General features: G+C 41.2%; 1 protein-coding gene across 1 annotated transcript in view; it reads right to left on the bottom strand.

Annotated features, from left to right (window-relative positions):
- Window positions 1-26110, bottom strand: part of PDZK1IP1 (PDZK1 interacting protein 1) — a 175268-nt gene that overhangs the window by 16330 nt on the left and 132828 nt on the right. Inside the window, exon 3 of the mRNA XM_069635393.1 lies at window positions 24717-24818. Coding sequence (XP_069491494.1) covers window positions 24717-24818 — 102 coding nt within the window. The remainder of the gene's footprint in view (window positions 1-24716; window positions 24819-26110) is intronic.

Here is a 26110-nt window from a genome sequence, read left to right as displayed (position 1 = left end):
ATCTTTACTCTTGAAGATTGTATAATAATGTCGATATTTACTTTTCAGATTTATCAACAACGTCTGCCTGTTCGATTAGCGGTTGCCCTTCGAAGACCCATGCGAAATCTGAAGGAACTACAATACAATTCCCGAAAACTGTTGATCGAATAAGAGAATGGGACAGACATTGCGGATATCCACTGGATGAGCTGGAAAGTAGAGTCCAACAAGTCTTAGAGGACAAGAGGGGTGATCGATACCGCATCTGCAGCCGGCACTTTTCCTTGGACATGTACACAACTTCTTGGGTAACAGAGAAGAATAAACGGCGAATGGCACTGAAATTGCGCGAAAACGCTATTCCCACTCTATTCGTCCACATTCCGCCACCGGTGAGTCAAGTGTCCGGATTTAGCTTTCGGCCTTGCGGTAGTGTGTAGCCAAGTGGATTAATTGGTATTGTAGGTGTTCTATCCCTTGTAATAATTTCGATATTGATATGAGTGTATAGTTTTTTGAATAATGACATTTATCAATATATTCTTTTTCAATTTCATAACCCACAAACGCAATGTATATATATGTGGGGACAGGGAACTGTGCTGTATTGAGCATTTTTCAAGTATTCTGTCGGCTTACATGGCTATTTTTAATATTGGCATTTCATTATCAATCATTAATTAACCTTTACAACTTCTTGACTATCCCTTGAATCTGAAGCAAGAACATTCTACATCCTTGACGTGGTCGCAGTTATCAACCACTTCTAGCGCGTATCAGGTAATCTTACTAGGCTAATCTGCTACATACTTGTTTTATGCATGTCAAGTAATAGTTTTATTCTATTGTGTAATTATTTTACCGAATGTTTGGTTACTGCTTTCCAATTGACATACACCTTAGTTATCGTCCACTGGTGTTTGTTTTCAGTTATAATTAGTGTTATCCATACTAATGCAAGTATTGTCTTTCAGGGAGATGCTGAAGCGTCCGCCACATCTACAACATTTCTAGATGTTTTTCAACATCAGGAGGTATGGATACTGACAGCTCCATCGAGCATCATCATCAGAGCTGGAATTCTTGTTGTTTGATTGTTCTACACAATGTTTCATTCATGGTTAGCTGTTGATATGTACCTGTGCTGTCGACCCCAGGTGTGTGTTATGTTTTCACAATTGTAATCCTCACTAATGCAAGTACTATGTTTCAGGCAGTAGATGGAGCGTCAACCCCTGCACTTGATGCAGAGCCTGACATTCAAGTATACGAATCGGCGCAACAGCTTTCGGAAGTGCGCACTACATTTGCAACATCCATAGATATTCTTCAGCAGCACGAGGTATGGATAATGACAGCTCCATCATGCGTGATCATATAACGTGATTCCATTTGCAATACTTTCTTCCCTATTAACGCAAGTGCTGTGTTTCATGGAGACGACGAAACTTCCACCACAATCACAACATCTCATTTAGATGATGCAGATGTAAAGGAATCGTTGAAATAAGTCGATGAAATGTGATCATATTTGGATTTTCCTTGATTCTTTTGGACAATGCATCTTTCGCGGTTATCTCTTTATATGTACCTGTGCGTTCGACTCCAAGTGTGTGTTATGTTTCCAATATTGAAAACCATACTAATCCAAGTACTGTGTTTCAGGGAGACGACGGAGCTTCCACCACAATCACAACATCTCATTTAGATGATGCAGATGTAAAGGAATCGTTGAAATAAATCGATGAAATGTGATCATATTTGTATTTTCCTTGATTCTTTTGGACAATGCATCATTTGCGGTTATCTCTTTATATGTACCTGTGCCGTCGACCCCAAGTGTGTGTTGTGTTTCCAATATTGAAAAGCGCGTGACTCAAGATGAAACTGAACAGTTATTGCGGATACAGATAAAAGAAAATAAATGGCTTCCGGAGTTCATATGTCAATTGCTGAATATTCTCTAAACATTTAATGTCAAATAAATGTACTTTACCAAATGTACCGTGTTGCTGTTTCATTTTAAAGTACTGTTTCATATTCCGAATTGTGGCGCGCTGTGTTGTGAGTTGATCTGTGTTGGTTTCCGGGTTCTGTGTGGAGTCGCGTAGAAGACGACTGGGCGCGTTTGCCTACGCAGCACAGTAACGTCACGGGGAGAGGCAGGGAATATGAATGTTTTGATAATGTCAGGCTCAGGGGCGGGGGAATTGATTTAGTGCCGCAAAAGCAGGTCAGCCAGGGCGATCGGGGAAAAGATAGGATTATCAGAAAATGGCGGCTCCTTGGTGCTTGTTTTCGCGTGCGTTTAATGGACGAAAACTCGGGTAAGGTCCATAGGAAAGTTTTCTAAAATCGAGCCACTTAGGCTTACAAAAACATGGCCGACCCGTAGGGACAATAACATTTTTTACTAGACCATGCCTTTGAAATCCTTAGAGGCTCACAAGTTTTTTATTAATGCAAATTATATTTTTAGATGAAAGAGTTTGGGGTGGCTTGTGATCCAGCCGATAGTGTTACGACAGGTGCCTATTTATGAGCTATCTATCGTTATAACCCATGACTCCAAAGGTAATTGACGCTTGAACAAACATAAATGTGATCTGGAAAGGTTGCCCCTAACACCACAAAAGAAATATTGATTGGCTTACTTACTTTCTTCGCTTTGATGGTCCTAAGGATAATGTCTGTATAAGTATAATTGTTCCATTATAACACGCTTAATACAGAGACCAGTTTACAAGCACAAGACCAGGATTCGAACCTGTACTACTATCTTGTCTTGTTTCCAAGACAAATGCATTGCCCCTGGTCTATACTCCCAACCAGGGTAGTGGATTAAGATATTGGGTGATGTTTGAAGGTTTATAGTGGACTCCAGGATAAGTTATATTGGGAGCCAGTCCTTTGGCCCAAAAGTCTCAAAGTGTAGGCCTGATGCAGTAATAGGGTGGAAATCTTAATAATCCTTGATTCTTGCCAATTCCTACACATTTCTGCTGACCATGGATGCGCACTGGAACCCATAATACAACATAGAGAATATGTTGGCATGTGCGTTCCAGTTGTTATACATCAGATGTAGTGCCCTTTACAGGTATGGTGCTAATAGTTAACCCCAGTTGTGTTTTAAATACCTCCTAATGTTAAGTTGTCACCTAATTACAGGATGGATTCACATGAGTTATTTACAGCATTCAGTACATGCAAAGTCTCGGGAGGATAGCTCAGGGGCAATGTGCTCGCCTTGGAAGCAAGACGACACACAGCAACATGGGTTCAAACTCTCGGTCAGCGTGTTCTAAATAACCTATCATAAAGTGCTGCATGGGAAACGATGAGTAGTTTACCTTGGGCAGTACTTTCGATGTACCCCTGTTGAATGGGCCCCCATTAGGTTGTCTCAGACAAGTCCCTATCGTGTAAAATCAGCAATGGCATACTTCACTTTACTTTAATACATTTATAACGCGCAACCAATGCCCGGAGGCATAAGGGCGCACACAAAACAACACAGAAACATCACAATCAATACATTGATCTTTGAAAACAGTTCAACAAAAAGCTTCCATAAAAAAGAAAAATGTAAATTAAAAGCGCAAAGAAATCAGTTATTAATGATTCTTAAACTCGTGATAGATGAATACTTTGTTAATGAATTACAGTGGTCAAGGATAGTGGGAAGATTACTGCAGCCACATCCAATGACCATACAATCAGGGCCATTGCTAGATGCCCATTCCTTGATTTGAACCCGCCCCAGAAACCTAAGATCTTGAGTTCTTATATAACTCCCGCCGGTTTTGGACTGTACCCATGCCAGTGCCTTATCCTGCAGGGACTCTCGCGGCTCAGGACTCTTAACATTGTTTACATTCATGATGACTATATTTCTCTTGTCAGCAACCAGCCCTTTTAAATGTGGATCTGCAATCTCAGGCATAGAGGCCTTTCTCAGGCGTAGAGGCCTTTCTCAGGCGTAAGTCTTTTCTCAATGTGAGGCAGATTGAATTGTTCAAAGGACACCTAGGACGTAGTGGAAGCGAACCATTTGACGTCACTTTGCAAAGTGAAATAATGGGACCAGAAGGTGCAGGAACACTGCCGTCAAGACCATGTAAAATAGTCTGATTTACGGCGGAATAATCATTCATAGTGAATTACTGATCAGCTCCCCATCAGTTTGCCAACTTATTTCTGCCTTAGTTACAGTTAAGGTAGTCAAGAAGTCTATTTGGATCTCTTAATCGATCCTACCTGACTGGGGGATTATAAAGTCAGAGGAATCAATCCAGGCTTGGGAGTCCATAACCGTCTCACACTTATCAAGATCGCGAATAATCCTCTCTTTAACAGTCTGCCAGCTTCTGGCCAAATTCGAACCCTTCGCATCCTGGTCACCATTAGAGAAGGCTTCAGAGATGATGTATTCCATACTGTTAAGAGGGCATTGCATAGCTTTACTCACTGCCCGATTGATGCTGTATGTTTTACCTTTTTGCGTTTCAGAGGTGATTTCCTCCTGTTGACTATGGTAAACTTGATGGAGGGTCTTAGAATAGGAGTCATGGGTCAGATCAATAGTATTAATATCTTGTACTACCTCTGTAGTATTATGAGGCAAGCCTAGCTACCAAAGCCCTAACACATTTCTTGCAGTGCATGTTATCAAGCAGGATGGGAATTCCTTGCAGCTATCAGGTCCTTCCCTGGTTTGGAGAGCAGCGTGAGCAAGGCCCTAAATAAAGAACTCAAGGCAGAACCCACTCCAAAAAGTTGTCAAAAACAGATACTAGTTTAGCTTAAATGCTGAGGCTTCTTCGCCTCATTTAGGATAAGCTGGACTTGTGATCAAGGTAAAAGTAGGTACATTAGGGGTCTGGTCAGAGCTTTTTCTTCAAGTCCATTCTCAGACCTACATAAGGTCACCAAACCATGTGCACACTCTGCACATTCAAAATACAGGGTGAGCCAGAAGTTTACCCAAGAATGAATCAATTGATTTGGCTGGATCTTCTTCCTCATCTCCCACTGGTGAGCCATACAACCGGAGATCATTTCTCCTATTTTAATTTCAATTGAGAATGCACAACCCCCAATAAGAGCATATTTGAAGAGAGGGATCGGAATGAAACAGGCATCAGATGAGCGAAGTGGCAAGAAGGGATACAGGACCAGCATTTCAATTGAATCTATTCGGCACCAACCTTATAAAAGGCGCAATGAAGCAAGCAAAGTGATTTAAACTAGATTCACTTTGTCACTGGAAGCCAGTGGAGGGACTGAAGGACCAGACTAATATGAGCACCATACAGAGAGTGAATCGCTAGTCTGGCCACTGCTTTCTGTAGAACTTGCAACCGTATGATAAGATAATCAGGTTGTGACAGAAAAAGAGTCACAATAGTCCAGGGAGTCAAGTACTAGTGAGGTAATAACATGAGCCTGCAAGTGGGATAGTAAAAAAGGAAGGACTTTCAAGAGTATTTTGAGTTGAAGAACGCCGACTTGGTATACTGCACACACCTGGGCTCCAGCTGAGAGAGAGGCTGAGATTTTAAATCCTAGATCTTTGACCAAAGGAACAGGGGATGGAAAAGGGTCAAGAGAAGATGGCCAAAATAGCAGAGTCCAAAGGTCAGCAAAGGAGGGAGCTCCTGCTACAAGTATCTTCATCTTGTCCCAATTCAGTTTTAATCAGCTATTGCACATCCAAACTACCATGGCCTGTAAGCAGTCTCAACCGAGCAGCAGTCTCAGGCTGAGAAAAATTGAGACATATGCTGATCTGCATCTCATCTGCGTATACATGGCAAGGCAAGCCATGGGAGATGATGAACTTGGTCAATAGCTTAATGTAGATATGAAATAGGACAGGGGAAATGGCTGAGCCTTGAGGGATCCCAGGATTGCAGTCACGATCCATGGTGCAGCTGCAAGTGAACCTCACTACCATGAGACCTCACTGCAGACTGCTCCTCTCCGGCTTTGCACCCCAGAGATGCAGTTGACCCTCTTGCTGTTCACTGATAATCTGAACCAGCATCACAGGACCTCTGTTACCACAGCTGGAGAATCAACATACTTCTCCTAATTAAGAGGTCTGTTTGGAGAATGCTCTGCCCAAAGCATTGTTGTCTCTGATTCAAACGCTTCCATTCTGCAAAATCTTTCCCAAGGAAGCTATGCGTCGCCCGCTGCCTCACCATATGCTGACAGTTCACTCAATTTGGGATCAACAAAATTCTTCTTTATTTGGTGGCACAGAGTGAAGTTATATCAAATAACATCCATTGTGATTGGTGCCTTAGCCACTGCCCTAATTAAAATATGCCCTTTTTGTATTAATACCACCATACCTATAATGAGGCTTACATTCATTGAAGGGTATTTAAAGGATAGTTCCGGGACTTTTTTTTTATTGTCCCTACGGTTCGGCCATGTGTTTTTAAGCATAAATCGGTAGATCGTAGAAAACTTTCCTATGGACCTTACCCGACTTTTCGTCCATTAACGCACTCGAAATCAGCCGCCATTTTCTGATAATCCTATCATTTCCCCCCATCGCCCTGGCTCACCTGCTTTTGCGGCACTAAATCAAATCCCCCGCCCCTGAGCCTGACATCAGCAGACGCGTTCCGCCCATTTCCCAACGCCAAAGCACGTTTCGTGTCAACAATCGCTGCGCCTCAGCTAATGACGTGTCGCCATGGAAATGGCAGGACGCCTCTTTCCTCAATAAGTATAAACACACCGTTTCACAACACACAGCAGCAGATTTTCGATTCCATTTTTCTCTCTGTGTTACTTTGAGTATTCTGTGACTCGTTTCTGTGCTCTGGTCAGCTACCTTCGCCGCTTCTAGGCCTTGTGAACACCTGTACCATCTCTGTAAATTATATTACTTTCTTTACCACACAATGGCTACAATAATGCCGTATATGTACGAGCCCGAGTACACCGAGGAAGAACTACTGGAAAGGCAAGCACGCGGAAACGATGGGGATTCGGACGGCATTTGGGAGGACCAGTCAACGGATGAAGAGCCTGGACCATGTCGCATGAACGGCGTCTCCACCTGGTGCACGTGCAATCGGTGCGAGCTAATGCCAACTGAGGAGGAGAACTGCTGCTGCCGTGAAAATTCCGGGTGCTTGGCCTACATTTCGGAAGGCGAGCCAAGTCCGCAATGCATCACCGAGCTACCAGAGTTCAGGGAAGCCTGCCTCTCACGGACCGTGTTGAGGATGATGATGGTGCTTATGCACGAACTTCGCGGCACTGTTCGTCCGCGTAATCCGAGTAACGAGTAAGTATACTCTGGTTGTGATGTCAGTGATGCCACTACTATTTCATGGTCGTCTCCCACATATAAAATTACATCTATATATCATTCGAATGCATGTAAATTGGTTCCATATTGTGCATTTTCTAGATAGAATTTTTTTCAAAGCAGAATGACATTTTTTACCTGAATCGACAGTGATAAGAAAGTTTTGTCATTTTAATACAGTTTGCATCTTTCATTTTCACAGGTGGTACAGGCTGGTGGCCTATCGTTGCTTCACTTGGTGGCTTCACGGGAGGCTCGGACACCGCGTTCGGAGAGTAATACCTGCCTGTGCGGTACTTGCCATTAGACAACATTTCCCCAGCGACAGTGGACAATACCGCGGATTTTCCCTGGATGTGCTGCAACCGGAACTTTACAATGTGTAATGTTTATTATTTATGTTCAATTGAAATTAAGATCTAAAATAAAACCCAACATATATTTTAACAATGGTTGTTTTGATTTTTTAAATGAATCTAGTGTGTCTCCATTGAATAGTCTTCCTGTGCCTTGTCTTGTCACACCACATGTCTCCGGCTAGCATCCTCCCTCACGCTGGCCGCCCACCTTCAATCCACATAACCGTTGAACCCATATGCAGCAGACATACATATGTTATTTTACGGATTGGCATCAAGCCTCCCGGCCTTGCCTCCTCCCCCAAAAATACTTACCACACCACTTTGTTCAAGCGTTGGCAATAAAAGGCCGTTGGATTTTATTGATAGAAAACATGGTTATAGGTAAATAATCAATATGGTTGATCATAATAAATCATCCTTTTGGGCACCGGGTACAGAGATGACCCCCTCTGGCCCGTGCCGCCTTGCCACCACAGGCTAGCCTGCTGCTGATTAACTGCCTAGGCATCCAGGGTCTCCAGGGTGAACTGCACCCATATATTCTCCTGGGAGGCTGAGGTATTTATAAACTCACCCCCCTGCCTTCCATGTACTAGATCCTGCAGCCTGCCTCTTACATGCAGTTAGATGGCCTCTCCTTGGTGAGGCCCTGCGGCAAACGAGTCTTGTCTGCACGACCACCGCCCCAATCCACCCCCGCCCTATCAAAGGCAGTTCGCACCGGGGTACTTGTGCTGGCAAGTGGAGCTGTCAGGGAGCGATAAAGGCCAAGAGGTGCCAAATAGCATGTACACTTCAAAGTGGTCTATAGAGCATGGGTTGTTGTTCCCATGTCTACCTCCAGACCCCGTGTCTCCTGCCAAGCATCCCCCCTCACGCTGAACGCCCCCCTGCAATCCACATAAGTGTGTCTCCATTCACGAGTCTTCCTGTGTCTTGTCTGCACGACCACCGCCCCAATCCACCCCCCGCCCTATCAAAGGCAGTTCGCACCGGGGTACTTGTGCTGGCAAGTGGAGCTGTCAGGGAGCGATAAAGGCCAAGAGGTGCCAAATAGCATGTACACTTCAAAGTGGTCTATAGAGCATGGGTTGTTGTTCCCATGTCTACCTCCAGACCCCGTGTCTCCTGCCAAGCATCCCCCCTCACGCTGGACGCCCCCCTGCAAACCGCATAATGCCACGACATATACACGTCATTCACAAACACACCCCTGTTTCGAATTCTTTATAACCCACTTCATATTTCTAATGAGAACTTCTTTGCGCTTTGCTAGTCAACCCGTGAAGGTGCTGGTTATCTGCTCTTCGTCTTTGTGAACTTCCGTGACCACTTCGAGGAAACTCGTCAGTTTGCAACCTGTGAACTGCTCCTGTTCTACGACAAGAAACTACTCTGATCCCTGCATCTAACTGTTTGTTCGTCAAGGTAAGGCCATGTACCATAATCATTTTGCGTCCAATTTCTTTTCGTTCAAGACAGTACATGCAAGGAACTAGTCAAATGTTCTGAGTTTAGTGAAATTATTTTTCTATTTTTTTAAAGTTATTCAAATACTTATCCGCATGTGAATAACGTGTATAGTTCCAAGAACCAAAACGAACCTTGCATTGAACCTTTTATGTGTCATTTTATTTTTTAACACATTGGTATTCATGGAGAATTGTTGATCTTTACTTTTCATAACTTTCCACAATGGCTGCCTGTTCCATTGGCGGTTGCCCTTCGAAGACTCATAGTAAATCTGAAGGTACTATAATGCATGTTTTCCCTAAGACAATAGATCAGATAAGAGAATGGGTCCGATATTGCGGATATCCACCGTCTGAGCTTGAAAGTAGAGTCCTAGAAGTCTTTGCGGACAAGAGGGGTGATCGATACCGCATCTGCAGCAGGCACTTTACCTCTGACATGTACTCCACATCATTGCTAATAAAGAAGAACACACCGCGAGCGAAGCGAAAATTGCTCTCAACCGCTATTCCCACTCTATTCGTCCACATCCCTCCACTGGTGAGTCAAGTTTACGTATTTATCTCTCGGCCTTGCGGTAGTGTGTAGCATTAGCTAACAATAATTTCCCCATTTATGTATCCACTCAATATGAAGGTGGAAGATTCTCCATCCGTGTCGTTATTGCAGTCATCAGCCACTTCAAGCGCCTATCGGGTAATCTTACTTAGCTATTCTGCCACTGACTTGTTTTAGGCATGTAAATCAATAGTTTTAATTTATCGTGTGATTATTTTACCTAATGGTACACCCTTGTACTCGTCCTCTAGTCTTTGTTTTCAGTTATAATTATTGTTATCCAAAATAATGCAAGTACTGTCTTTCAGGGAGATGCTGAGGAGTCCAACGCATTGACGACAACCGTTGATGTCACTCAGATGCTCGAGGTACGTTTCCGGACAGTTCCATCGATGGAGATCATCAGATCTTGCATTCTTGTAGCGTGATTGTTACTCACAATGTTTCTTTCGTTTTTAGCCATTGATATGTCCTTCTGTTGTCGCCCTCCTATGTGTCTTCTTTTTTCAATATTGTGTTCATTACTAATGAAAGTCCTATGTTTCAGGGAGTCGATGGAGCATTAGTCCAAGAATAAGGGGGAGCATGCAGTTACGGGTCGGCGCAACAGCTTGCAGAAGTGTGCACCGCAGTTACATCGTCCCTTGATGTTCTTATGCATTTCGAGGTATGGATACTGACAGTTCGATCAAGCGAAATCATATGACGTGATTACATCCGCTATACTTCCTTCTTTATTAACGCAAGTACTATGTTTCAGGGAGATGACGGAGCTTCTTCTACAAGAACATCACCCCTAGTAGTTGATGCAGATCTCTGGGTGGTGACACTTCTAACGATCGAGCAAATCGAATCATATTTAAATATCCATTATTTATTTTAGACAACTGATCATTTGTGCAGGTCTATTTAGATGAGCCGTTGACGCCTGCACAAAGTGTATGTTCTTTTTAACAAAATAGAAAACCATACTAATGCAATTACTGTGTTTCAGGGAGTTACTGAAGCATCATCTTCAATAATATCATCAATGGAAGTCTATGAGGAGCCCGAGGTATGGATCTTGACAGTTCCATCTAACTAGATCAACAATGCGTGAATAATTGTCGTTTGAATGTTCTACACAAAGCGTTCATTCGTGTTTTGCTATTGAGATGTACGTGGGTATTGGTCCCCAAGTACATTTTGTGTTTTCAATATTATTATACATACTAATGAAAGTTCTATGTTTCAGGGAGTCGATGGAGCGTCAGTGCGTGATGGATGTGCTTATCATGAAAATATAGTCGTTGCAGCGCAAGAGGAAGTGGAGACATGCACACACGAGTCGGAGCAACAGCGTCCCGATGTTGAAGTTCGAGGCAAGAAAGTTTCAAAGAAAAGAAAGCAAAAGAAGGTTAGTGTCCTGGTCACTATATTATGTTGTTTTTCACTGTTAATAGTTCAATACTGTAAGTTGTGTTTAAACTGAACATCCCTTTTCCAATCTGTCCTCTAGTTGCGAGTGGGTGTACGAACTAGATCTACACAGACAGTGAAGCGAACGAGAGATGTTGCTTGTCAAACCTTTTGGCAGGGACGTGAGACTGGAGATGCATCGTGCCAATGGGAAGAATATGAAGTGATTGACAACGGAGCTATACAACATCCAGCCATTGATAGTGAATGTCCTCCTGGTAGTTCGGATGCAGTCGGAGATCAATTCACAGAATCCACACCGGCAAAAACTAAGACCGCGAGAAAGTTGAAGAAATTGTTTTATTCACCCATCGCCGGAGAAGGAACAGATGTTGCAATGGAAGAGAATGAAGTGGACGACAATGAAACACCATCAATATCACTGAACATAGCGGAAGACGATATCAGAGATTCTACCTTTCATGTGAGTGACATGTCCTCAACGTTACAGGCCGAACCAGCTGGGATGCAGAGTGACAGTATAAGGAAAGAGGCCAAATTCATTGTATTCGATAGTTGTTTGATTGATATTATTATTCGGATGAAATGTGGGCATTCGGTTGGTGGGGAAGTATGTGGGGAGCCATTGATTAATGTGACTCGTGCAATTCGAGGCACTAACCTTAAAATACATGCCACCTGTACAAAATATCATCCTTTCTCATGGTCTGCACAACCCATGCTGGGGCAACTGCCAGCAGGCAATCTACTTTGTGCAGCGGCTGCACTTTTTAGTGGTTCAAGTTTTAAAAAGTTAGAGTCTTTCTTTCAGTTTGTGGGAATCCATTTCATTGCAAAAACTCAGTTCTACAAATACCAAACCGATTATCTATTTCCAGCCATTAGCGAAGCTTGGAGAATGGAAAAAATGTCTATTGATAGTACATTCGCGGGCAAACGGTTCAGGCTAGCCGGTGATGGACAGTGCGACAGCCCAGGATTTTCAGCCAAGTACTGCACCTACCACTTTCAGGACATGGAAAGTAAGAAAATTGTGAGTTCGGTGGTCGTGCAGGTGTCACAAAGTACATCCTCAGTGGCCATGGAGAAAGTTGGCTTTGTAGCATCATTGCAAGAACTACAATCGCGGGGAATGGTGATCGACCTGATAGCCACGGACAGACACGTTTCAATTGCCAAGACAATGAGAGAAGAGTACAAAAATATAAATCACCAATTTGACGTTTGGCATCTTGCAAAAACAATCAATAAAAAAATGTCCGCTGCAGGTAAAAAAAAAGATATGCAAGGTATTTCACAGTGGTCCAAGTCAATCAGCAACCATCTTTGGTGGAGCTCAAAAACATGTGGAGGGTCGTTGGAAATTCTACTGGAAAAATGGCGGTCAGTAATGCTACACTGTAGCAACGTTCACCGCTGGACCACAAACCAACATTTCCACAATTGTGAACATGGCCATTTGTCCACAGAGGAGGCACGGAAGAAGAAGTGGTTGATTCCTTCATCACCCACTCACAAAGCCATTGAAAAGATTGTATTTGATAAAACTATAACAAGAGATTTGAGGGGACTCACGGAATTCTGCCACACAGGAGATTTGGAGGTGTTCCACAATATGTGCCTAAAGTACAGGCCAAAACGATTGCATTTTGGCATGGAGGGCATGATAAATCGGACTCTTCTAGCGGTCTTGGCACATAACAATAATGTTGGCCGTCAACAAAGTAGGACGACCGGAACTTTAGGGACGCTTCGCTACAATAAGGACTTCACTAAAAGAAGTAAACAATGGGTGATCAAACCAGTGTTTCAGGATATGCAATATGAGTTTATTGAGAGACTTATTGTTGATGTCCTAGATAGGCACATACATGGAGTTGTGAACGAACCTGTGCAGGGGACAACTGCATTGCCACCCAACATTGCCTCTGTTCCATGTCCACCTAAAGAAGAGCTCATTGAGAAATACACATCACGGTTTAAATGATTGTAATTTGATTGTCTGTTCTCTCGAGTCTCCTCATGTCGCAGGCCCATTGAATATGTGTAGCTATGTATTGTGTAAATAAAAGTGATTGCTCAGTGTACATGCAATGTGTCTATCCAACCTTGTTCATTTGCGCATTAAATTAAACCAAACAGTAATATAAATCATTTTTCAAAAAATATAGAATGTCTCCGTATTTATGGTTCTCTGGGGCTGCAAATGCACGCAGACAAAATGCAAAGATGGAGTGTAAATTTCAAGTCCTGTGAGATGGCCTTAGACTGAATGTAGCTAACTAGGAATGTGTGCTCGTTCAAAGTGAAGGTCAGCTGCTTTGATTTTTTGCTCGGGTGCCGGAATGGCCCACGACTCAGTATAAGGTTCTATTGTTATTTGACCTTTACAGGCCGGGACCATCCCGAAAGACTTCTTTTTGGGGGTGTGGGGCAATAACGTAAGAAACGATAATGAATATAATTTCAGAAACGAAAGCCATTTAATGTTCGTTCATTAGAAGAAATAACGTCGGCATAGAAGGAGTGGTATTTCGGGGCTGCCCTACGCACAGACACAATGGAAAATGCAAATATAATGTAAGTAACTCTTTAGATGAGTTTATACCACAATTTAATTACTATACAGTAGCTTTAAAGACGGGTTAAGTTGTACTTGTTCGTTCTATGTGGCATATTGTTTTGTACCGCGCACTATCTTGAGGAGAACCATCTCCTTTTACGGAAGCACCTCAAAACCTTCCTCTTTGCTTTTGCTTTCTCTCTCCCTCTCCCCTGCTACAACTGGTTCACTGTCTGCGACCTCGGTCCTGGGCCCTTCCACTCTCCACCTGCACTGCCTCCCTGTCAACCCCTGCACTGGGGGACTGTCTCAGTATCCTGCAGCCCCCCCTTGACGTATAATACCCAGTTGCACTGTCCTAGCTATGAAATAATTTCCCGACCTAATATATAAAATGAATAATTTTAATAAAGATCTGATGGTGAGACTACTTTCATTTTTTATGTTTTTAAAACAGGTACATCCTTCATTATTGTATGTGTCACGAGTACCAAACACCGGCGGATGGCTTTTATAACCGCCAGTTGCTTCTCCGCGTGAACAACGTTACCACCCTGACCCTTTTATGGGACGATCGCCAAGTACAAGTATGCCCTTACGCGGTACTAACGGCTAGATGCAACATACAGACCGTTGTGGTGGCCTAGTGCCTCGTTGTTGGAACAGCCATGCGATTATCAGTGCGACCGAAGAGCTTATTTTATCGTAAACCAACACCCTGTGTACTGCACACGAACATCGCTTGCCTCAAGACAAACTATTTTGGATCGAGAGCAAAGAAAAATGCAAATCGCACAATATTCTCTAAACATTTGATGTCCAATAAATCTACTTTGCCAAATGGACAATCTTGCCGTTTGCTTTTAAACCACAGTTTCATATTCTGAATTGTGGCGCTGTATTGTGAGATGATCTAAGACCCTGTGTACAGCAAAGGAACATCGCGTGCCTCAAAACGAACTTTTTGGAACGTGAGCAAATAAAAATGCAAATCGCTGAATATTCTCTAAACATTTGATGTCAAATAAATGTACTTTACCAAATTTACAATCTTGCGGTTTGATTTAAAAGTACAGTTTCATATTCCGAATTGTGGCGCGCTGTGTTGTGAGCTAATCTGTGTTGGTTTCCGGGTTCTGTGTGTAGTCGCGTAGAAGACGCCTGGGCGCGTTTGCCTACGCAGCACAGTCACGTCACGGATAGAGGCGGGGAATATGAATGTTTTGATAAAGTCTGTTTCAGGGGCGGGGGATTTGATTTAGTGCCGCAAAAGCAGGTGAGCCAGGGCGATGGGGGGAAATGATAGGATTATCAGAAAATGGCGGCTGATTTCGAGTGCGTTAATGGACGAAAAGTCGGGTAAGGTCCATAGGAAAGTTTTCTACGATCTACCGATTTATGCTTAAAAACACATGGCCGAACCGTAGGGACAATAAAAAAAAAGTCCCGGAACTATCCTTTAATATTATGCCCAAACCCAGAAAGCTGCACTTGTATGTCAAGAACTTGAGCTGCATTTAATCAATAATTGCAACTGCAAGAGATCTGAAAATGTTTTTGTCATGTTTATAGTGAAATAATAAATGAGCGTGCTGAACTGGACAACATAACATTAAGTCTGTTTAAAAACATGACTATATATATTATACGGTGGTGGTCGCAACCCTATATTTAAGGTGAGTTGTGCTCCCACAGGAACCATAACAAATTCTATTGCTAATAACTTTTGATTTGTGTGACGGATTTAGCCGAAATTTTGAAGTCAATTAGGGATGTCCCCCTACCCCCAATTGCAATGTTTGGGAAAGAAAAAATGAAAAAGGTATTTATAAGACAAAAAAATTAAGAAATCAAATTTGCAGGCCACTTTCCATTCCCTTTTGGATTTGGACCACGTCCAAAATAACTTGGGCAGGAAGCATTTACTGGAGCCCATTTTATGGTTTGGGATTATTCCATGCAGTAGTTCTTTAAATATTTGATGGACAAGGAGATGCCCCCTCGTCTAAATTTCCAAAACCGGATTTCTTTAGAAATGAAACAGTCACCATTTTTGTTTTTGCTCAATGCGAGAGATAGCCGCGGATGTAGCCGAGGTTATGGGAAAATAAAATACAGGAAAAAAGCCACGTGCAGGTTCAAAAACATGCAATTGTCTTCAGTCTAGAGTGAGCGGGTGGCTAAAGGACACTAAGTGACATTTGAGAATTGGAGGGGTCTAGGGACTGAGTTTGCAACACAAAGCTTTTCTGTAATGTTGGCTATATCCGGGAATAGCTGATATCACAAAGCAAACTGCGTCAAAGAAACTGTGTGTTTTGTGTGTGGAATGGGAGAGGGCAGGGAATGTGAGGAGGCCATCTGGTGAGTAGGGGGAGCTGGCGCAGCTTAGGTGGGAACTTAGTGAGGGCTTGGTGGGGGGAAGAAAGCAAAACAAATAGAAAATAAATATTTTTACAGCTACAGTGACGCTGGGGGTGAATAATCTCTGGCCTCAGCCAGTGAAACAATAGGCATCCGCGACTCCCATCCATGCAGTAACCAGGACTGACCCCACTTAGCTTCAAAGCAATGCAGTGGCTGGTACCCTCAGGCCATGTTGCATAATAAATGAGCTCATTTTACAAGACCACTTAGAGCAACATGGTCTGAGGAAGCAGGCCCCTTCCTCGCTTTGAAGCTAAGCAGGGTTGGTCCCGGTTAGTGCATCACAGTCCACATTCCACAGTCCTGGATGCCATGTGTTTTCTTTTTTTTCTTTGTGTTAAATATCTCATAACACACTAAGAAAACACAAAGCATCCACATTATTTTTTAAACTGTGCTACTGTCTTTGGAAGTATTGCATTTGTTTGTCTTTTTCTGAATTGCATTCTGGTATTTGTAGTCTCCCAGTCAGATGAGGGGGGATAATTCCACAATTGTGAATCTTTTGCCTAACATAGTTCTATATGGATTTATATATTTGAGAGACACTATGGTATTTGTACTTTTCAAGTTTCCTTTATAAAGCAGAGTATTGTAGGAAGACAGTCATGGGGGTGAGGAGGGAAAATGATGAGAGAGCAAGTAAGTCATGAGTCTTTGCCCAAGACGTGGCAAGAGAGTTTGCAATCCTGGGCCCTGGTGCAGTTGTTTGCCTTTGATTATGGCTGCTTCGGGGAACAAGTAAAGGACACATGTGGGTGAAGAGAATAACATTTATCAGAGGACAGTGTTTCTCAAACACATGAGAAAGGCATTCTTGGAACTATTTAGATCTATAGTTCCACTACACATGGTAACCTCCATTCCACTGATGTAATTACTAATGTATGGTATACCTATAAATTGACCAATGAATATATTCTAATCCATGGTAACCTATTTGAAAAGCTGGGGTATACGTGTACAGAAACCATGATGCCTCTAATTAAATATCCCAAAAATCCTCTGAATATTGGGAGGCTAGGCAATTCACACACTACACAGATTCCTATGAAAGAAGGAGTAATTAAGCTAATAGTAAAAGACCAGCTAGCGATAGTTAACAGTGTTTCGAGAAGTATGTCTAAGCCGGCTGAAGATGGTGTGCCTCAGACTAATGGCTATTGGTAGTGGTTGCCAGTAGAATCGATGATATCGACCTAATCATGTCATGGAAAACATGTGGTAACTCTCACTAGAGCTGCAATCAGAGAACTTAAGAATAGCAGTAACAAAGATGCCTTGCAGAGAATTAGATTAGCTAAAAAAACAAACCGGATATGGCTTTGATGCCATCGAACACAAAAAGCTAATGAAATATGGCATAGCATAGCACTATTTGCGAAGAATAACAACAGCAAAGGAATTTGGGTGGTAATTAATGGTACCAAGAAAACAAAACTCCCCATAAATAGTGTGGCAGAGAAAGATTGGATAATACATGTTGTAAAAACATTAGGTGCCTCTATATCCAGTGATACTAATACAGAGGGTATCTTTGTCCCCTGGAAAAGCAAATATACCCTTAACGACTTGCTCAATCCGATCAAGAATCTGAAGAATTTCTAGAGCAGGAGGCCCAGATGGCACTTGCAATGCCCTGATGAGGATGTCTCCGGTGAAATGGGCAACTGCATTAAATATTCTGTTCCAATGGATTGGTGAACATGGGAAAATACGTTCATCCTGGAGAGAGAGTATAATTCTCCTGGTGCACAAAAAAGGCTCATGGAAAGTTCCTGGAAATTACAGGCTGCTAGCCATGCTAGATATCCCTGCAAAGAATTTCACCAAAATTCTTTTGATTGAATTAAACCAGTGGATTGATGAATTTAATATACCGCCAGCTAATCAATCTGGTTTTAGAAAGCAATCTTCCACCACACACAATATAGTCAATTTAGTAACAGCCATTGAATATTCGTGGAAAGTTCGTAATATCCCTGTATATGCTGCGTTTATAGATTTTACAGCAGCTTTCGACACCATTATACGGGAGTAATATGGGCGAAACTGAAAGCTTGGGGAATACCGGCTAGCTTACTAGGCATGATTCAATTACTCTACACGGAAACCACTGTAAGAATGCACCTTGATAAAGAAAGAAAAGGATCTTCCTCCATGAAAACTACGAGAGGGGTCAAGCAGGGCTGCATACTGGCAGCTAAATTATGTAATTTATATTTACTGTATTACTGTATGGCAAATACCCAGACCACATTAGCAGATGATATTAAACTAGGCACCTTCAGACTGGGATGGCTGGGTTATGCAGACAACCTGCTACTTCTAGATTACTCCCCCAAAGGCCTCCAAAACAAACTGATGGCCTTGGAAAACTTTGCAAAATTGAATGGTCTGAGTAAGACTAAAATTATACCATTCATAGACAAGGCCAAAGGTTTTGGGTTTAATAAGTATAGATTGACGATTATGGACCAAATCATAAAGGTATTAACATGTTATAAATATTTAGGTGTAATGATTGACGAGAGGGTCAGTTGGAAGCAGCCTTGGCTAGAGACAAAAATGAAATGTTTGAAAATAGTGATGTCATAAAGTCATTTTATTGGTAAACAAGGTGGCTTCTCGGTCAACAGCATACTGCTCCTATACAAATCGTATGCAACAGAAATATGGGGAACAAGACATACCAATGAAAAAAACTGGTTTGAAGTGAAATTATTGAAGATTTCATTCGGAATGCCCAAATCAGTATCTATAGAATACCTTTTATTAGAATGTTATCTCAGGGGTACCACAGACATTTTAGAATATAAAATGCTATGTTTTATGTGAAATTATGCACTTTAGCTAATAATACTTTTTTTGTGGAACTAATGAAAAGCATTGAAACAAAAGCATTTCTGTTAGATGCTGGTAGTGTATTTGTGATATGCAAGGTATACCATAAATTGGCTAAAGAAAACGCATATCCATGTCTACAAAATACCCATGCCAAAACTAAACGTCTACTGAAATCTATATTTAATTTGGCACAAGAACGTGATATTTTTAATTTGGCGACTAAAGTGAACAGCTGCCTTTTTTTGGAATTTTGGTCCACAAATATAATGACGCCAATGTACCAAGTGGCTTTCCCTGATTGTGGAAACATAGGGCAGTATTTGCTATTTAAATGTAATATGCGAGACACGCTGGAAATATTAGGAGCGAAATTGGGAATTCCTAAAAGAATTTGATACTGTAGACTGTGTGGGATTTTAACCATAGAAACTGCTGAGCATTTAATATGTCATTGTGAAAGCCTGAACTTTTTAGGAGTCACATTTTTGAAGGCTTATGATAATACTCATAATAATGTTAATATGTATAACACATGGCAAGCTTTAATGCTAGGAAACGGTCAGTATTCTGAAGTTGTTTTATTTATTTTAATGGAACTGTCTGGTGGCACGTTTTTTTAAAATAAAATTTGGATGTAGGTATTTTAATTCTCTTCGAGGTTGCTATCGGTTTTAGACCCTTTGTGATATGATGAAATGTATTATTGTATGAAATTGTTGATCTTATATGTAAAGCCTGATGGCAAATTTAGTCTTTAAAACTAGGGAAGCAGTAAGTAATGAGGGGAACCGCTCGCAAAGTGCACTGTTGCTAAGGTCACACACAATGTGGACAAGAGGCATGATATATTTAAACACATTTATTGAGAAAACATTAGGTCAGAGGAGTATTTTTTATAGATGCACACACCTTGATTAGTATGATTTTCAAGAAAAGGAGTGCATTGTGGGGTTTGTTCAAGTAAAATGGATTTATGAGAAAGGTACGAGCAGGCTGAGGCACTGGCAAAGAAGAATGAAGAAGGCTTGGCACAATTATTGAGCACACTATGGAGTATTATTATATGTGAAGAATTGATTTATTGGGAAAAGAAATAGAAATGATTAAGGTTATAAACTCTGTAATGATATGCTTACAAGAAGAGGGGGAGTGACACAACCACACATACATGCACATGAATTCACACATACTCACATGCACACACAGGCACACATGCACACACACGCACATGCACACACACACACACATATATACCCACTCATGCATACACATACACACATACACATACATACACACATGCATGCACACATACACACATGCATACACACATGCATGCACACACACATGAGAAGGCATGCATACACACATACACACATGATCTTGTGGAAGTACAGGCAATCAATGGATTGCAGGATCAATGCACACAAAAGGCACATATAGGTGGTCGGAAGAAGGAATTGAATATTGCACACGCACATATATACAGGATGCTTTTGCTTTATATTAGGGACACCAGTTAGCGATATTATGTTTTGCTAAAATATGATGTGAAGGAAGTTAGATTTCCCTTTTAAAGAGGATGAAGATCTGCATGTTTATATTCCGCTTGAAGAGTGCGAGCAGAGGTGAAAACAGTGGCAGTATTTTACCACATTTTATGTCAGGGATTGCCTGGGCAGGTACAGAGGCACATGGGGAAGCAAGAGGGAATGGAAGTGAAATTGAGGCTTAAAATACAGTTGCATCACTGTCAGCTGTTGCAGTAGAAAAACAGGAAAAAAGACGATGTTAGGAAAAATTTAGGAAGCCAAATTAGATCAGAAAACATTGTCAAAATATGCCATTGAAGGGGCAGTATTGATGAGTGGAGAAGGATTGGGGCTACAGCAAGCAGTGGGTCCATCACAGGCGAATAATCAGTGCCATATGGGCCAAGGCGGGAATGGATTTGCGCCACAAGGCAGAGGAATGGGAAATAAAGAAAGAGGTGTTTTTTTGGAATAATCAAAGCATGTTTAAGAATATGCCGAACAAGAGTCAGAATATGCAAGGAAGATTTAACCAAGGGGGACTAGTTAGAAGGGTTCCTCCTGTATATTGGACATATGAATGAAAGGGCACATTGTTTGCAAATACGGGAACCAAGGATATGTATAAAAATGGATAATTCTCAAGGGGGGGGGCAGCTTATTCTCCAGCATATAGCTCACAAGTTAGGGAAGGGTTTGCCAGGATCAGACATTGCACCAGACACAAGCGCTGAGAGTGCAACAGGTACAGCAGCTAGAGCCAGCACAAAATGAATTCACTACAGGGGCAATTGCAGTGAGCCCCCATGCAGATTCAGCAATATGCAAACACAGAAGAGCTATTGCCACCCAGAATAGGAGGTGCTACTATGGTAGGAGGAAATCCTTTCACAGGAACAGGGGTATGAATGCACCCACAATAGGATAACTCACAGGATGACTTGATGTATTTAGAATTATCAGAGATATTAGACTCCAAAGAGGAGCCAAGGGGTAATGTGACGATAGGAGGAGAAATGTTTAATCTATTGGTAGACACTGGGACTGCACGTCCATGAACGAAGGAGGAAAGATGTCCATGGTGGGAATTGCCATGGGTGATCAGGTTTATTTTTGGAGCTATTGGTTGAGTTCCTTTTATTGATGAAATACCAGTCTCTATCGGAGAGTGTGACATGACTGAAGCTTTGTTATATTTGTGACAGGCACCAGTCAATATTCTGGGAAGTGATTGGATGAAAAACCTTAAAATGATGATTTTATTTATTGATCAAGGGGTAGTGTGTTCCACTTCTGGAATGCACCATTTGAACGCTGGTGAAGTTATATTGGCATACAAAGGGCAAGTGGCTCTGCAAGGTGTTTCAGTAAAGCTTTTTTAAATCATAAGGTCAGCAGTCTAATAACATGATTATTCGGCCTAGTTGAGTAAATTGTGGGAATATTTGATGAATTTGTGCTTAAAATCACGAATACCCATGGACAAAGAGGGGGGGACAGGCTATCCTCACAGAATTAAAAGCAGCCTTAGTATGGAAGGATGTGACAATGCTCGAAGGAATGGATGATGAGAGTAGACAATGGAGGACAGTGATAGCTCTTGAAGAAGGGTCTAGGTTGATTGACGTCATTGAGGATGACATATTTAGAGAACACTAAACAAATGATGAAGTAGTGTTTCTTTAGGAGCATCACATACTAAAAGAGAAAAGGGAAAATCTTATAGCATATGGCAATGATGCAGCAACGCTCAGTGTATTTTCAGAAAGACTTGGAGAAAGTGCCAAATGTCCCGTGGACCGCAGGCCCTTATGATATGGATTTATTGAAACAAATAGGGGAACAAAATGAAAAAGTATACATATGAAAGGGATTATAATATGAAACATATGAGGGTTTGCATTGTAATTAGACTAATTCATATAAGCAAATCATAAACAGATAAGGATGAAAGTGCAGAAGTAAGAAGTTCAAAATTAAGAGATGAATGACAATTTAGAAGGTGAAATAAATAAATAAATAAATTCATAAATAAATGAATGAATGGATATTAAAACAGCGAAAAGCACAAATGGATCAGATATCCAGATTTGTAAAGAAAGAGCACAATTGATAGTGCTTGTTATAATTGAGTACTGTAATGAATTTTAATAAAAAATTAAATATAATTAATGAAATGCCAAAGATGACTAAGATTGATTTGATAATATGAGATGATTTTTGAGAACTATATCAAAGAACATATGAGAGTAAGTAACAAAAACATTGTTTGAATAAATATGATGGCGTTGATTTATGTTCTACAGATGAAAATTATTGTAATTGTTGAGCACGGGAGGAATGTCTAAATGGCCTTAGCAGAGTATAGAAATAATGGGAAGAAAAATTATATTATGACAAAGGAAGGTATTAATGGACAAGTAGAAAATGAAAAGGTAATTACCAAGTTCACACAACAAGTATGTGAACAAACTATTGATCATTATTAGGAGTAAGAGAACCCAGGTAAGTACAGAAAAAAGGCAGTAAGGGATACAGTCTAAATAGCACAAAAGTACAGAGAACATGTTCAGCATGGTAGAAAAACTAAAGAAAGACAGGCTTGATTGCTACATTGATGATAAATCATTTAAATGAGCACCAACAATTTTTACTTTGCAGAAGAGCAGCTTACAGTTCAGTGGGCTGAGAATGCTAAAGAGATGATCTCAGTAAAACTATTTTGAGAAATAAGCAAAGGAAATACGTGACCACATTGCCAGTTCCAATATTACTTTGCCTCTATTTAGATTTCTGCAGGGAGCAAGAATACAAAGAAGCGTCTTCGTCTTCTTCAGCTACGGATGCACCAAGAAGACAGAAGGTGAGTGATTGAAGAAAACACATCCTTTTTTGAGCATATGTTTTGAATTTGTTATGTTATCTGTCTTGTTGTTTATTATTTTCATTAAAATGGAGACCGCCTGACTCTTTGGTTTGAGAAGGACAACCACAGAGGAAAAGTTTCCTTTAGTATTTTATGCAGTTATTTAAAGAAAAGAAGGCCCATGAAAAATTGGGCAATGCAGAAAAGTAAAAATTTGACATCTTTTATGACCTTAGATCATAGCCAATCCCGGTATCAGCCAGTATGTATTTAGTATAAAGTAACACCAAGATGTGCAAAAAGAGAGATAAAGGAGCAGCCATCCTACTATATTAGAAAAAGAGAAATTAAGTAGAAATTGTTTAGGAGGCAGGAGTGTTTAAAAACATGTAGGTATTTTAAGGACTGGGTTTGAGGAGACACTACTGACGATAAAAACACACTTATTTTTCGAAAGAGACTCATTCAGTTTAATATTACAGGTGGATGGGAGATATCTACACACCAGGTGATTGTTGGCAACCAATCCTGAGAGCAGAGAGAAAAGATCGAGGGACCCGGCCAGGTGCCCAGTTACAGTTGCTTTATGTTTAGAAATTGGTCCTACGAGACTACCCCATCGTTGTGTTCCCCAAAAACAATCGAATGCCCCCCCCAAATGACTATTTGACTTCCAATAAAGAAGAGTGAGAAATTCAAGTACTTTAGGATGAAATGAACAATGAACTTAAAAGGACTGGCCTATTTGTAAAGGGCCCGAGAACCTGCTGCAAAGCAGCCCAAAAGACAAATAAAATGGGCTGAGCTTAAAGAAAGTCAGTGGAAGCGGAATAAGATAAAACAAGATAAATCGAGTGGAAGATGTACCGATTGAAGAATATGTGTATGGAGAGTGGGCAGGAAACAGGTATATGTTGTGGGTTGGGAGGAAGGAAAAAGTGTACAGTAAATATTGCACATGGACAAATAAAAAGGAAAATGGGCTGGTGGGTTCCCTCAAGGAACGATTTCTCTTGATTCTTGTAGTGGCTAGAAATTCACCTGTTGTGTATGATATCTTTATATTTAATTGGGTAATGGGGTGGGATCCAGACAGGAGCAAAATAAAGTTACCTTTTGAGGATACACGCATACAAGTTCAAAGAAGGAGAAACGCTGTAAATAATTGAAGACACTGTTGATTCTGAAGAAATATTTTTTATGATACTTCCCATGTTGAGATAAAGCACCACATCGAGGGGGATGGCTGTCCCAATAAAGGGGCCCCACTTCCCACATTTGCAGGCAAAGTAACAAGATACGTGCAATAAATAAAGCACTCATTCAAACTTAGCTCAACAAATAAGCCACAAACCTGAACTGCAGAATTGTCGAATAGTGTCCTTCTGTTCCATTGGACATCACCTCGTTATTTTCTGTGATTTTTCTTTCAGTCACCATCTGAAGGTCGTTTCCTCTAAGTAAAGCAAATTAAGGGAACATGTATAAATTGGCAACATACAAATGGGTACAGTCTCATCTCAAAGCCGAATAAAACTCATAAAATGCAATTATAGATCACTACTTCATGAATCTAAAATTGTTATGTATCAACAAAATACATAATCAATGATAAAAACCGAAAAACTAAAAATTTAATTGGTTTCTTATATCGCGTTCCATGCCAGACTCTGGCCAATAAGTGCGGAACCTGTTATTAAGACCATGTGGCCCAATGTAGTCTTGTATCCCAGACAATCATCTTGCCCCATAGCTATCCTCTTTGTCTATATTCCTTTGAAGAAGTGAAGAACAATATTATCGTGTTGCTGCTTACAAAACAATGTTTCTACCTGCCTTAAATGCCATAGCGTAGAAAACAAGCATTGAAAAATAAATCTAATAGCTGTACACAATTTATTGGTGTCATGTGATCCTCTACTCACACAACATTCTTAGTGGTGCAATAATATGCCCTGAAGAGGTGCAGAAGTAAGGAGACTGCCACACAGGTGGTAGAAACTTTAATTTGGAAAATTAAAAGAAAATCTATATCTTGCCCTAACTCTAAGAGGGGTTTCCCTGCCTCAACAAAAACTAAGGAATCCGTCAGAATGTCCAAGAACTAAATGAGTCCCCTGACCTGTGCCAAAAACCTATTTCCAACCCTTTCACTTACAACTAAACTAATATGGATTTGCTGTCCTCTTTATCCAGAGGAATGACTCTCTTCTTCTGGACAGTCGCAGTTGCATGTATCAGAGAGGAATGGATCTCTTTCCCAAGTCACAATTTTTTTCAAAGTTTAAAGCAAAGTTCCAAAGTAGCAAAAAGTTCTCTGGTTCTGAAAGACACAAAGTTGCAACTCAAAGTCCTGATATCAAGAGAATAGTTTCCTTCTCTTGGGCACTAATCTTTTTGCAATGTCAAGAGAATGCCTCACTACTCTTGTCTTTTCACAATGTTCACAAACATGCCAGAGGGATTACACCCTTTCCCTGGTTTTCACTTGGCTCCTTGTACTGCAGAAAGAATGCCTTCCTTCTCGTGGCTTTACTGGCCCTTTCCAGGTTGCTTGCAATGCCAATGGAATGCCTCCCTTCTTTTAGCTTTGCACATTTTTCACAAAATAACCAGGGCACTGACTTTCATCCCCGGGTTCTCTCTGAGATCCTTGCACTGCCAAGAGAAAGCCTACCTTCTTGTGGCTTTCCTGGCTCCTTCCAGGCTTCTTGAATGTCAAGGAAATGCCTCCGTTCGCTTGGCTTC

This window comes from Ambystoma mexicanum, chromosome 1q, assembly GCF_040938575.1.
Source record: "Ambystoma mexicanum isolate Mex_15411 chromosome 1q, UKY_AmexF1_1, whole genome shotgun sequence".
Classification (NCBI taxonomy): Eukaryota; Metazoa; Chordata; class Amphibia; order Caudata; family Ambystomatidae; genus Ambystoma; species Ambystoma mexicanum.
This window is presented reverse-complemented; position numbering and strand designations above follow the sequence as displayed.